The sequence below is a fragment of the Drosophila gunungcola genome, chromosome 3R (assembly GCF_025200985.1).
Source record: "Drosophila gunungcola strain Sukarami chromosome 3R, Dgunungcola_SK_2, whole genome shotgun sequence".
In the NCBI taxonomy this organism is placed as follows: domain Eukaryota; kingdom Metazoa; phylum Arthropoda; class Insecta; order Diptera; family Drosophilidae; genus Drosophila; species Drosophila gunungcola.
In genome coordinates, this window is record NC_069139.1 from 13,121,725 (window position 1) to 13,135,203 (window position 13,479).

The 13,479-nt window shown below is 45.8% G+C and overlaps 2 protein-coding genes across 4 annotated transcripts; one reads left to right on the top strand and one right to left on the bottom strand.

Moving 5' to 3' along the window:
* Positions 1 to 554: 554 nt before the first annotated feature.
* LOC128255993 (phosphatidylinositol 4,5-bisphosphate 3-kinase catalytic subunit delta isoform) lies at positions 555 to 6,316 on the top strand. Of its 2 annotated transcripts, none has more exons than XM_052985976.1 (8): positions 555 to 740; positions 1,581 to 3,577; positions 3,645 to 3,851; positions 3,962 to 4,549; positions 4,615 to 4,921; positions 4,980 to 5,150; positions 5,212 to 5,331; positions 5,392 to 6,316. In XM_052985976.1, exons 2-8 carry the CDS (start codon positions 1,815 to 1,817, stop codon positions 5,518 to 5,520), a joined length of 3,285 nt encoding a protein of 1,094 aa, XP_052841936.1. In that variant the 5' UTR covers positions 555 to 740; positions 1,581 to 1,814; the 3' UTR covers positions 5,521 to 6,316. The 2 variants fall into 2 exon arrangements, with proteins under 2 accessions (XP_052841936.1, XP_052841944.1); XM_052985984.1 differs by having other exon boundaries at positions 556 to 667.
* A 1,942-nt stretch (positions 6,317 to 8,258) lies between these two features.
* On the bottom strand, positions 8,259 to 13,389 carry LOC128256005 (protein hairless). Of its 2 annotated transcripts, none has more exons than XM_052986003.1 (6): positions 13,206 to 13,389; positions 12,048 to 12,756; positions 11,802 to 11,975; positions 10,455 to 11,212; positions 8,718 to 10,275; positions 8,259 to 8,525 (listed from the first exon to the last, which is right to left on the bottom strand). In XM_052986003.1, exons 2-6 carry the CDS (start codon positions 12,703 to 12,705, stop codon positions 8,497 to 8,499), a joined length of 3,177 nt encoding a protein of 1,058 aa, XP_052841963.1. In that variant the 5' UTR covers positions 12,706 to 12,756; positions 13,206 to 13,389; the 3' UTR covers positions 8,259 to 8,496. The 2 variants fall into 2 exon arrangements, with proteins under 2 accessions (XP_052841963.1, XP_052841956.1); XM_052985996.1 differs by having other exon boundaries at positions 12,842 to 13,389.
* Positions 13,390 to 13,479: the final 90 nt, after the last annotated feature.

Here is a 13,479-nt window from a genome sequence, read left to right on the forward strand (position 1 = left end):
CGTCTGGAAGGCCACTGCTTCTGAGAGCAAGGTTACATTTATCTTTAGTTTTTCAAGGGATCCCTTTAGCTCTTGATTTTCTGCTGAAAAAACAAAAATAGAAATACACTTTTCAATTAGTAACGAATAAAAAATTAAGAAACGGAGCAAACACCTCGAATGACTGATATTATGCGCTCTTCTGTTGTAAGCTCCTGCTGATCATAATCTGCAAAACATTTCATTGCTTATTACATTTCAAATAAAATTCGAACAAAAATAACAATTATTTTAAAATTCTTAGAGGTAATTTTAGAAAGTCTTTTGGTTGCCTTCCCTTAAGAAAATACCTTAATAGCATGTGAGGTTTTTTGATCGCAAAATATGCACTTGTTTTTGAGTATTATATATGGGAAAACATTAAAAAAAAACAATGACAAATATGACATACATTTTGAAAAGCATTGAAAATTTTAAATTTAACGACTACCGCCAGGGCTGCACTAACAGCACTCATAGAGAACATTAAAACATCGATGGTCCCTGCCAAACATCGATAGGACCGATATTTTGAAAATGTCGCTGACATCGATGTTGGCATCGATGTTTCTTCACCTCTAGTAACTCAACAATACAAATAAAAACAATTAAATATTCTTTAATAAAACTAATGCAAGATGATTAGACGGTGCGTTTGAAAAACAATAGCAGTGCGCGATGGCCGAAAGTGACCGCCAGTGGATACCGGTGGGGGAAGACAAGTAAGGAGCACCTACTGCGCAGCTCACACCCAAAAAAAAAAAACGCGAGTTAGGCGAGGGCCAAAATGGTGAAGAAAAACAAAAACAAACGGGCCCGGCCGAAATGCCAGTGAAAATCTCAGTTAATAGTTGGGCCAGCGTGTTTTTTCTGTCTTTTCCGCCTAGCTGCAATTTCCATTTTTGTGGCATCGCGACTTAGAGATGAGACATCGGTGCCGCGTAACTTTTTGCATACCCTTTACGCGGATTCAACTCCACCTGTTCGCTCATGGAATTTGACCCGCCGCCGTTGAAAAGTCTTTTCAAGGGCCAGCTTTTCAAACTCAACACTTTTCTATCAACTGCCCTTTAAAATAAGTTTATAGTATTGGCCATTTCAGTCGTTAATATGCCTTTGACCTTCCCCCAAAACAAGTTAGAGCATTGAAAGGTCGACTTGGTGCACCTTGTTTTTCATTCTTGTTTTTGTTTTCAAGTTGACCCCTCCCAGTCCGCCCCTCAACTTATGACTGTGTGATTCATACTAAATATAAAGTCAGCGTTTCTGTCTTAATAAACAAGAACTAAAGATTCCGAGGCAGTTTTTTCCACCCTCTTCTAATTTGAAAATACAGTGGAGGAGGGATTATCCCAGGTGGTTAGAGGCGGATAAAACCGACTCTATTTTACGATGGATCTTTATAGATCTTGGGAGGGAAGCTAGGGGGTCACCTTCTTATCAACGGGTGGGCGATCGATTCTCAGTAATGTCAGTAATTAAGCACCAAAACAGTCGATCGGCAATCGCCATATGTTTGCTTTCGAGTAACCCGGCGCCACCTTCTGATTTATTATTCACAGAGATGACTAACAATGAGATTGCCGAGCTGATTTAAATGGAAAACTTTGAAAACAACAGTCTGTTGATAACAAAAAGAGCGCCAGCCGAACTAGAAACTACATACACAGCCGGAAAGTCCAGCCATAGTAAGTTTAAAGACGACACATAAAAGCCCTATCAGGAGGAGCTGGTGATCCTTCGATCCGCGGAAACGGAGAGGAGATCGACGGTCGAGTATCGAAGATCAAATAGCTATGAACCACGCTGGCGTCGCCATGATGGACAACCGACAGTTGGCCTACGTGGAGCACCAGGGGAAATATGAGCCACCACTGGAGGAGATGGAGCCGCCCTGCATGCGCTTCTCGGTCAACCTGTGGAAGAACGAGCCTCTGGACTGGGTGGAGCTCATCTGCCTGCTGCCCAATGGTTTCATACTGATTCTGAGGGTCAACCCGGCCACGACCATCCAGATGGTCAAGGCGGAGATGGTGGCTCAGGCCAAAATGATGCCGATGAGCTATGTGATCAAGGAGGCTTGCGAGTACCAGGTGTACGGCATCTCGACCTTCAACATCGAACCGTACACGGACGAGACGAAGCGACTGAGCGAGGTGCAGCCCTACTTTGGACTGCTCAGCCTGGGCGATCGCGCCGACACCACCACCATCTCCAGCGACTACGAGCTGACCAAGATGGTCAGCGGGATGATCGGCAAGTCCTTCGACCACCACCGGACGCAGGGCTCGCCCGAAATCGACGACTTTCGGCTGTACATGACGCAGATCTGCGAGAACATTGAGATGGAACGCAGCATCTACACCTGGCAGCAGCGTCTGCTCTACGAGCACCCGTTGCGGCTGGCCAACTCCACGAAGATGCCCGAACTGATACGGGAGCGGCATCCGACCAGGACCTTCCTGATCGTGGTCAAGAACGAGAACGACCAGAGCACTTTCACGCTGTCGGTGAACGAGCAGGACACTCCCTTTTCGCTCACGGAGAGCACGCTGCAGAAAATGAACCGGTCGCAGATGAAGATGAACGACCGGACTGCCGACTACATACTCAAGGTGAGCGGTCGCGACGAGTACCTGCTCGGCGACTACCCTCTGATCCAGTTCCTGTACATCCAAGAGACGCTCTCAGACTCGGCGGTGCCCAATGTGGTGCTGCAGTCGGTGTACCGCCTCGAGTCGTACATCAATCACCACAACGAGCAGGCCATGGTCCCGAAGCGGCCGCCGCCGAAGAAGCAACCCGCCCTGCTCCCCAAGACGCCCTCTTCGTTGTGGGACATGGGCAATTACTTCCAACTGACGCTGCACAGCATCTCGAATGTGAATTACGATAAGGCGCGCGCCTTCAAGGTGGGCGTCCATGTGGGCCTCTTTCACGGCGAGCACAAACTGTGCGCCCAGCGATCGACGGACTCGCCCAACGGCAATTTTGACACGTTCTTGTTCAACGACCTGGTGATGGACTTCGACATACAGATGCGCAACCTGCCGCGGATGACGCGCCTTTGCATTGTGATATTCGAGGTGACCAAGATGTCGCGCTCGAAGAAGTCCTCCAACAACAAGGATAGCACTCTCAAGGACGTCTCCTACAACAAGAACCCGCTGGCCTGGGTGAACACCACGCTGTTTGACTACAAGGACAACCTTCGCACCGGTCGACAGACGCTGTACACGTGGACGTATGCAGACGACATCCAGTCGGACGAGGTGTTCCACCCTCTGGGCACCATCGAACCGAATCCGCGCAAGGAAGAGTGCGCCCTGGTGGACCTCACATTCCACAGCAGCGGAACCGGAAGCGTGCGCTACCCCAGCGAGGAGGTTGTGTTGCAGTACGCCACGGATCGCATTCGACGGGATAACCAGATGCAGCAGCAGCTGCCGGAGGCAGCAAAGCCACTAAAAGAACTGAAGGACCTACTGGCCAACTACACGGGGCTAGACAAGATCTACGAGATGGTTGATCAGGACCGCAATGCCATTTGGGAGCGCAGGTAAAGTTTCTGATTTCTGTAAATGTTAAAATAATGTTTTCCATGTAACGACATCTGTCACTTGCAGATACGATATAATGTGTGAGCTTCCCGAGGAACTTTCCATCCTGCTTCACTGCGTCTACTGGAAGGAGCGAGATGACGTGGCTGAAATCTGGTACCTACTCAAGCAGTGGCCACTAATTTCCATTGAACGCTCCTTGGAGCTGCTGGATTACGCCTATCCAGATCCGGCTGTGCGACGCTTTGCCATCCGTTGCCTACACTTTCTCAAGTAAGTATAATTGTATATTTGGTATTTCTCCGTACTGTTATGGGATTTTGAGATTTTTTGACTTGGTGTGATATTTCCAAAGTTATTAAGCTTAAACCATTTTCTCACAGGGACGAGGACCTGCTTCTGTACCTCCTCCAACTGGTCCAAGCCATAAAACACGAATCCTATCTGGATAGCGATCTGGTAGTGTTTCTGCTGGAGCGAGCGCTTCGCAACCAGCGCATCGGCCACTACTTCTTCTGGCATCTGCGCTCCGAGATGCAGACGCCGTCCATGCAGACGCGATTCGGACTCCTCCTGGAGGTCTACCTTAAGGGCTGCAAACATCACGTGGCGCCACTCCGCAAGCAGTTGCATGTGCTGGAGAAGCTGAAACAGGGATCTCTAATCGCCAAGAAGGGCAGCAAGGAGAAGGTGAAGACCATGCTGCAGGACTTTCTGCGGGATCAGCGCAACTCGGGGGTGTTTCAAAACATCCAGAATCCGCTTAACCCCAGTTTCCGGTGTAGCGGCGTAACTCCAGACAGGTGCAAGGTGATGGACAGCAAGATGCGTCCGCTGTGGGTGGTGTTCGAGAACGCGGACATGAACTCCAACGACGTGCACATCATTTTCAAGAATGGCGACGATCTGCGCCAAGACATGCTTACGTTGCAGATGCTGCGGGTGATGGACCAGCTGTGGAAACGCGATGGGTAGGCCATGATGCAGTATTCAGGCATTCAGAACCGAAATAATCGAATTTTTAACGCCCCGACAGCATGGACTTTCGCATGAACATCTACAACTGCATTAGCATGGAGCAACGCCTCGGCATGATCGAGGTGGTTCGCCATGCTGAGACCATTGCCAACATACAGAAGGAGAAGGGCATGTTTTCCGCCACGTCGCCTTTTAAAAAGGGTTCCCTCTACAGTTGGCTCAAGGAGCACAACAAGACCGCCGACAAGCTAAACAAGGCCATCAACGAGTTTACGCTGAGCTGCGCTGGCTACTGCGTGGCCACCTATGTGCTGGGCGTGGCCGATCGGCACTCGGACAACATAATGGTCAAAAGAAATGGACAGGTGGGTGCCAAGACATTGTTTACCAAGGAAATTGGTTAATGTATCATTTGGTTCTTAGCTCTTTCACATCGATTTTGGCCACATTCTGGGCCACTTCAAGGAAAAGTTTGGAGTGCGACGAGAGCGAGTGCCGTTCGTGTTGACACATGATTTCGTATACGTTATCAACAAGGGCTGCAATGACCGCGAGGCGAAAGAGTTTTGTCACTTTCAGGAATTGTGCGAGCGCGTATGTCCATATATTTATCATTTAGACGGGTTATTAATATTACTTACATTTACATTTACAGGCCTTTTTAGTTTTACGCAAACACGGCTGCCTTATTTTGTCGCTGTTCTCAATGATGATTTCAACGGGACTGCCAGAACTGTCCTCCGAAAAGGACTTGAACTACCTTCGCGAAACTTTAGTATGTCCTAGATTGTAACTTTTTAAGAAAGCTCTTAATAATTGCAAATTTCTGTTTCAGGTGCTGGACTACACGGAGGAAAAAGCTCGCGAACATTTCCGAGCGAAATTCAGCGAAGCTTTGGCCAACTCCTGGAAGACTTCCCTTAACTGGGCCTCGCACAACTTCTCCAAAAACAACAAACAGTAAACAGACAACTACATCGACATCAAGAACTTGGCAACACGATCGTTTAGAAGGCAACTAACCTCCATTTCCCATACAATGAAAACCGACTCACTCACTTTTCTTTTCTGCCTGCCTTTCTGAGCCTCTGAAATAGGCGTAGTACAATTTTGTATCCAATTCATAAAGTTCAAAACTATGTGTTCACTATGTTAGGCCGAGATATAACCAATCGACATAACCACGCCCCCTCACACAGAGACAACCCCTTGACCCTTGACCCATAGATGATAATGTCGCTCCCACAAGTGCTCCAATATACTTTACTGTTACTTTGTACAATTACGTGTTCACCTTTTCTTGTACTTTTTTAATCATTTATCGTTCCGCCCTCCCCCCCCATACAGTGACCCTTGGACCCTGGAATTGTTTTGTTGTCTATTATTCATTTGTTGTTTAAACACCCCCACGCATGAACGTGCAAAAAATTGTATCCTATTATGCTATATTAATTTAAGAGACATTAACTCATTAAGTTTACAATTAACGATTTTCTATCCCCACATTACGATTTATTGTGTACTATAATTTTTGTCTGCTTCTGTCACCAGCAACAAATGAACATTTTTGTGTTTACTGGTTTTATTTTATAATGTTCCCTAATATGTGTAACGTAATTTGTAAATCGCTGGATATCTACAATTAAATGAAACAATTTAAATACATAAACGAACGAATGTATACAATTTAATCAAAACAAGAAAAATATAGATACATAACGTTCTTCTACGTTTACGATAGACTGTAATCGCCTCAATAACTTAGGTGTTTTAATGGGAAATCGGTTTAAAGACTTCCATCCCCAACTCAGCAATACTTTACAAGGTTACTTGTCACACATGTAGTATAAGATTTTATTGACACCAAGTTTTCAGTTTCAGTATATATACCTATATAAAATATGTTTCTTTAAAATTTATTTTGTTTCCGTTAATTTACATACATTCCAACATCAAGAGATGCAGCATTTTGAAACCCTTTCGCTTACTTCTTTTATATTTCAATTTTTGCCAACATTATTTTCGGGTTTGCGCACATTGTTTGACAATGCACATAGTACATGTGCTTTGCAACAGCAACTCTCTAATGACATCGATATTACAATTATAAAAACTACGATTCAATAAAACAAAAACGTCGTACACAGTACCGTTGTAAAAGTAAAATAAAATAATAGTCCCTAGACGCCTAGCTAACTAACTAATCAGTAGGTAGTAAAATCCGTAATGATGGAATTTTTATGGAAATTTTATTTATTTTCTTTAGGGTTATCTTTTTTTGAACGCTTACTAAAAAAGTTGGCCGAACGACTCTTGCTTAAACATTTTCGAACTAAATGGATTTTGAGTTGTGACTTTAACATAATCTGATGCTTTTACATTTTTGAATTTATAATTGGAAAACATTATTGTTCTTTCTTAAACAACTTTGACCATTGAGTCAAATCCAAAGCAAGTTTCAATCGACCTTGTGCAAACTTTTCTTGACCTCTTATGGAATCCTTTAGTTTTTATTCTACGTAATCAGATACAAAATATACAGTATTTTGTTAAAATCCTTTATAAAAATAGTTATATTAAATATATTGGTTATTTCTCATGTATCGGTTTACTTTGTTGTTGTGTAAAAATACTGTATTTACAATTACAACTATTTACTTACACATTATCATATTCGTAAATATAAATAGTCATTTGATTTATATAAATAATTTAGAAAATATGAGAAACCTTTTTTTGTCTTTTTGCGTTAGGAATATTTTTGTATTTGTAATATTTTCAGTTGTACAAGTTCCGGTTTGAATTTGTCGGTTTAGGATCTTTTTTTTCTTTCCGTTTTTTGTAAATATTTTGTATATATGCATTTTTGTACATTTTCATTTGTTTTCGATTGGACAGCTAGACAGTGAATTGGCATTAAGTAAAGTTATACAATATTTAAAAAAATTACAACAAATGTGATGGTTCCATTTAGACCCCTCAAGGATTTTAAATTGAATTTCACAAATGACCCTTTTTACTTTTCTACAAAGAAATTTTAATTTTTAGTGTCAATCAATGAATTTAAAATAAAGTGAACTCATTCAATGACGCTATGAAAAAAATTAAATCGCTGGCATTTTAAAAGTGATTTAGAATGAAAATTGTAAATCACTTTTAAAATCCATTTAAAAGTTTACTGAAACAATAATAATTGTATATAATCTACGTAACACCAATTCTTTTGGCTTGCTTGTTTGGACCTCGGTATTTAAGATATATTTTTAGTTTCTACCATAGAACATCTTATAATGTTTGCATATTTGTCTGTAGTAAATTTGTCTTCTGTTTTACATATCAATTTGTATCCCTAGTTTTATTTTCATCTTCAAAGGCACAAGCTTTTTATAAAAATCTTTTCTTGATAAATATAGTTTAAAAAGTTATATGCTGCGATCCGTATCTAATTTTTTTCATTTTTTGTTTCTAAAAAAATTCAGGTTCAGTCTGTTTCAAGGAAATGTTTTGCTGAAAAAAACGTAACTCTTTTTTGAGATTCTTCAAGACTTGCATTTTATACATCCTATAGAAAAAAGTTTGAAATTCAATTACTTTTTTATAGTCGGCATAGAATAAAATTCTTTTGCATATTAAATATGTTTGTCGAAAATTCCATTTCTAACTGATTGTATAAAATGTTCTGGAGCGGGTTAAAACACATAGTTGAGTTTTTCCTCGTAGTTTTTCTTCTCTTTTCGTATTTGTTATTTAAATGTTCGGCCTTAATTGTGAACCTACGATTAGGCTTAGGCTAAAACAATTAGGTTTAAACTAAATTAGCAGCGAGCCTATGAAATAATGTTACGTGTAGTTGAATGTCGTCTTATGCGCTACTAGTGCGATAATGTACTTAACTCGATGGTTGGCCCAGAAACTGGGGCAGCTGGGGCGTGTGTATGTCTCAGTGCTTTGACAGATTCAGTGGTAAGTCTGGGGGAGAAAAGGAAAAGGATGTGTGAATACATTTTATTGTGTTATTGCAATATATTGTCATAACTAAAATCACAATATTCTATAGCACTTAAATATGTGCATGCGCATATAAAACTATTGCCATGGAAATCAAACACTTCTTTCGCAGTTTAGGGTCCCCATGGCCGTAAAATATAACTAGTTGCTCACCTGAACTTTGTTCATTCCTTAGGCTACTAGTATGAAACATTGCGGAGGAGCTGGCGCCGGAAGTGGCGGATGCGCTCGAGCTGCTCGGCGAAGTGGAGGCGGTGCGATGACTGGACGCTGCAGACATTTGGTCGGTACTACTATCAGTCAGTTTTGGCGTGGCCAGGTGAGCGGGCGAGTGGTGGGTGGTCAGTGCAGCCGGGTGCGTATGCTGGTGCGGATGGCCAAGGTGCGGATGCGTGTGGGGACTGGGAGCGGGCTGTCCAAAGGCGGCGGCAGCTGCTGCAGCCGCTACAGCGGCCGCACCCACTCCGTTGTACGCGAACGCGTGATAGGGCGATTGGGGCGAAAGTCTCGCAGCAGCAGATGCAGCTGCAGCAGCGGCAGCCGCGGAGCTGTTGGCTTGTGGATGTGGTGGCAGTAGCGCCGAAGCTCCTGCCTGATAGTGGTGCATCCACAGCGGATTGTGCCGCAGCGCCGCAAGAGTGGATATGTAAGGGTGGTAAAGCGACGGCGACACCACCGAGGGAATGTAGGCCGCGGCGGCCGCTGCTGCCGCCGCCGCTGCAGCTGCACTGCTGCTCGACGTCACTGGCGCCGAGGTCGGACTGCCGCCCGATCCGTTTCCATTCACCTGAGGCGGTGGCGGATACATGTAGTAGTGCAGCGGCGAGCTGCGCTGCAGGTGCGGCTGCTGCTGCAAGTGCCGCCGGTCCGGAGGCGAGGCACTCCGATCTCCGGGCGAGGGACAGCTGCTGCTGCTGGCTGACGGCGAGGCGAACTCGCGCCGGATCGATGCAGTCTTTTTGGGCACAGTGCGCGGCGTCGTGGCGGGCGATGCTGGCGAGGAGCGGGGCGGCGACAGGTCCTGCGACGCCGAGCTCGTTGTGGAAGGGCGACCTGCTCCGGCATAGGGATCCCTGTAGAAGGAGTGACCATAGTCCACTGGCAGCGGCGATCCTGCCGTGTACGGTGGAGAACGCTTCTTAGTTCCAGCGTGCGAGGGAGACTTTCCGCCGCCTCCATTGCTGCCGCTCACCTCCGGCGACTTGGGCGAGGTAAGCAGAGCTCGTGGATAGCTCGAGGAGCTGGACTGGTATAGGGAGTGGTGCGGGTGATGCACATTGCTGATTATAGCCGCCGGGTGTTCGCCGCTCTTTTTGCCGGATGAGGAGGATGAGCTGCCGCTGCCACTGCTCCCACCTAGAAGCGAGTGTATGCTGTAGGAGCTGTTCAGTCGCGTGGGCTGCGTAGTTGCTGCCGCTGGTGAAGTGCTGGATGAGCTGGAGCCGGGACTGGGGCTCGGCTTTCCCTGGGGCGGGGCCAGATTCATCGGCGAGGCCTTGCCAGCCGAAGACGAGGTTGAAGAAGCCTTTGCGCGGCTTCGCTTGCCTCCGGCTCCTCCGCTGCTTCCACCACCACTACCGTTGTTTACGCCTCCGTTGTCCTCCAATGACACCTTTTCGAATTCGCGTAGAATCCTCTTCCTGGGTGAAACGTGCTGGTGGTGGTACTCGACTAGACGGCTGGCTGCTGATCCCGACGAAGGCGGAGAAACCTAAAAGAAGATAAGCAATAGTAAGTTCTGGTTAGTACTTTCTGACTTCATTTATTGTAAGACTTAGTAAAAGCATAAGTAAGGTAACCAAAATGTACATTTAGCAATGCATTTGGTTTGGTAATACAGTCAGAACAAGTTGGTAAATCGTGTCTTAAGAAACAATCAAGTAAACTTACCTTATGAGTCAAGGGGTGACCAAGACTTCCGATGGCTCCGCCCCCGCTTCGCTCTGCCGTCGCCGTAGTCGTTGTGGCTGCTGCCGCTGGTGTCTTTGTCATTTGCTCCAGGCGTGCTGGCACGCCATCGATTAGTTTCTGGATGATGCTGTTGAGCTTGGCCCGCGGTTTCGGCTTTGGTTTCCCAACCCTTGCCTTCAGCTCGCCGTTTAGGTCACCGTTCACGGGAATCGTGTTTACGCTGGGTGGCGCCGTCATGGCTTCCTCGTCCTCGCTCGTATTCATTTTCTCAACAGTCTCGTCTTTTGGTTTGGCATCATCCTTTAGGGTGGACGCCGCTTCTTTTGACTCGCTTTCATCTTTACCCTCCTTCTTGGGCTCCTTCTCGGGCCCTTCAGCATCCTCCTCGCATTTGATCGTTTCCGGTTTGTCACTTGTAATCTCATTTGCGGATGTTTCCGACGGAGCGCCTTCTCCTACGGCCTCCGAAGCTTCCGCCTTAAGAGTATCGTCGCCGTTCTCCGCCTTGAGCGCCGCCTCGAACATCGGCTGCTGTTCCTCGCTGCTGGATAACGGCTCATGAGGCCGCCGCCGCTTTCGCGAGGCTGTCCGGAGAGCAGTCCGTCCAAGCACACTGTTCCTTGGCCGATGGTAGAAGAGAGACAGCTCCTTGGATATGCCACGCCGGGGTCGGGACTGCTTCCAGGGCTGATCTCGCTGCCAGGGCGAAGATTGTATCGAGCTGTTGTCATCCGAAACTGCAAGGAGAGGGGATGTTACTAATGGTTCTGTTTAGTTATGTTTTTTTTTTTATTTATATAATTATACATATTTGCAACGCATTGCTGAGTACGCTTACAAACCTATACATTTGTTTTATCAGAAATAGGTATATCGATATGCCCTGTTCTTTATTACTTTCTCAATTAGAAATAACTTGAAATCATTATTTATGTAGGCAGATCAATTAGAAAACGGCATCGGCCGACATTATTTTATTTACTTTCGTAGTTTTTAAAATTGATTTAAATTAATTTTTAATTTGATTAAAATCGGATGACTATATAGCTGCCAAAGGAAAATCCGGCCCAATTTTGCACTATTCCGTATAGATTTAATACAAACCCATAGGTACTTTGAGTATGAAAACGCAACTTAAGTACAAAATCGGACTTTATCCTATACGTGTCTTAATTTTTTGTTATAGCTATTAGCCGATTAAAAAAACCCTAGCTTAAGTTTAAGCTTAAAACGGAGTACCATGACTTAAATTAGATTCCTAAATGGGTTTTTTTACTTAAAAACAAGGGTATTTCCGGCGGAACCGGAGTCCCATGTGTTACGTACAGCTCAGCGATGTGGAATTCTCGTTCTTTGGATACGCTGTGGTCACCGCCGACGTCGGGGTCACAGTGGCCGAGGTGGCCGCCGATGGAGGGCGGAAGGTCTTGCGCGTGACCGAGACCCAGCCGCTCTTGTCGCCATCCTTGGATCGTGCCAGTTCCAATATGAATTTTCCATCTACACAGGGGAATTCCAAAGGTTAATCCCTAGTATTTAATGAGAATCAGGGGAAATAAAGCGAATACTTGCCTTTGAAAAACTGCAAACGGCCGCCATAGCCGCCCCAGCTGTTGTTGCTGTTGCTGTGCGTCGATATTGGAGTCCTGCCCATATCAAAGCTGCCGCCGGAGTTGCTACCCTTGGCGATCTTCACTGTTCCCGCTGATGCTGCAGTGGTGGGCAGTGTACCAGTGGCTGCTCCGCCCAAGGAACTGTAGTCCAGGACGCCGCCCAGGACATCAATGCTGGGCTTGGACGCAGTAGCTCCAACGATGGTGGCTGCCACTGCGGCCGACGCAGCCATAATGCTACTACTTTTGGGCGTCTTGGCATGCGGCAAAAAGCCATTTGAGGGGGTGGAGCTGCAGGATAAGGGCGTGGGCGTGGGTGTAGGCGTAGGTGTCGGCGTAGACGTGGGCGTGGTCGTCCTGCTTAAGCTTGCGGGCAGGGGCGGCGGCAGAGGGGGCAAGCTACTGCTACTGCTCCCGTTCAGGCCATTTTTCAATAGAAACTTGGCGGCCGCCTCTGCAATTATGCTACTGGTGTTGTTGTTGCTGCTCTCGTTGCAGTTGTTGTTGTTGTTGCTACTGCTACTGCTGCTACTTGCCGTGTTGTTGTTATTGCTGTTATTGTTGTTGCTGGAGTTACTGCTGTTACTGTTAATGTTACTTTTATGCTCATCGGTCATTGTTGTCTGTTGCACTCTGTTAGGCTTGTTGTGACGTCATTTAGACAGGGCCTTCAAAAGAAAAACATTCATTTTGGATCGACATTTACCGCTATTCCGCATTTCTAAATCGTTTTCGAATGCACAATTTAAATACCATTTCTTTTTCTCATTGTTTTTGTTGTAAATTCCTCGCGCAGAGTTCGCGGCCGGAAAAAACGACGCCGACGGCGTCGCTAAGCAAAATATGCCAGCTCGGCACGGCGTTAGGAGCGTCTAGCACCATTTTCATGTTTTGGGGCACCCCGTTCTCTATTATTATTGCACACACATATTCTTATTGCATTTTAGCCATTGGCCCATTGGGCGGTATTAAACCAATTTCACAGGCACACACGGCGGGGCTTTCTGCTTTGGCTTTAGTTTGGGCCCAAATGTTAAGCGGAGGCAGCGCACAAAGAGAGCACAAAACGAAGTGCGGACAAGGTGGAGATAAAATGGAAAAAACGTTCTCCAATTACCGTCAGGCGGATATATCGATACCCGATGGTCGGTTGAAGCGGGGGAAGTTGGACCGAGGGTGCCCGGGTGGGGTCAGCGGGCAGTCGGGGGCAACTCTGTTTCCAACCAATAAACTAATAAATAAATTTAAAAATTATCAACGAAAAACGCAGCTCGGTGCGCACTGTGTGACCGTCAACTGAGAACGGCAAAATCCCAAAAGCTAGCGAGCATGGTAACTAATATCCCGGATCCACTGGCACAAAATTTTTAAATACTAAAACTGAGTAATTC

Bases quoted from the DNA above. Each gene is read 5' to 3' on its own strand.
- LOC128255993 (XM_052985976.1), top strand. From the start codon at position 1,815: ATGAACCACGCTGGCGTCGCCATGATGGACAACCGACAGTTGGCCTAC. The intron at 3,852-3,961 runs GTAAGTATAATT...ATTTTCTCACAG, and splicing joins CGTTGCCTACACTTTCTCAA to GGACGAGGACCTGCTTCTGT. The intron at 5,151-5,211 runs GTATGTCCATAT...TTACATTTACAG, and splicing joins TTCAGGAATTGTGCGAGCGC to GCCTTTTTAGTTTTACGCAA.
- LOC128256005 (XM_052986003.1), bottom strand. From the start codon at position 12,705: ATGACCGATGAGCATAAAAGTAACATTAACAGTAACAGCAGTAACTCC. The intron at 11,976-12,047 runs GCAAGTATTCGC...TCCCCTGTGTAG, and splicing joins CCGTTTGCAGTTTTTCAAAG to ATGGAAAATTCATATTGGAA. The intron at 8,526-8,717 runs GTGAGCAACTAG...TTTCTCCCCCAG, and splicing joins AAGGAATGAACAAAGTTCAG to ACTTACCACTGAATCTGTCA.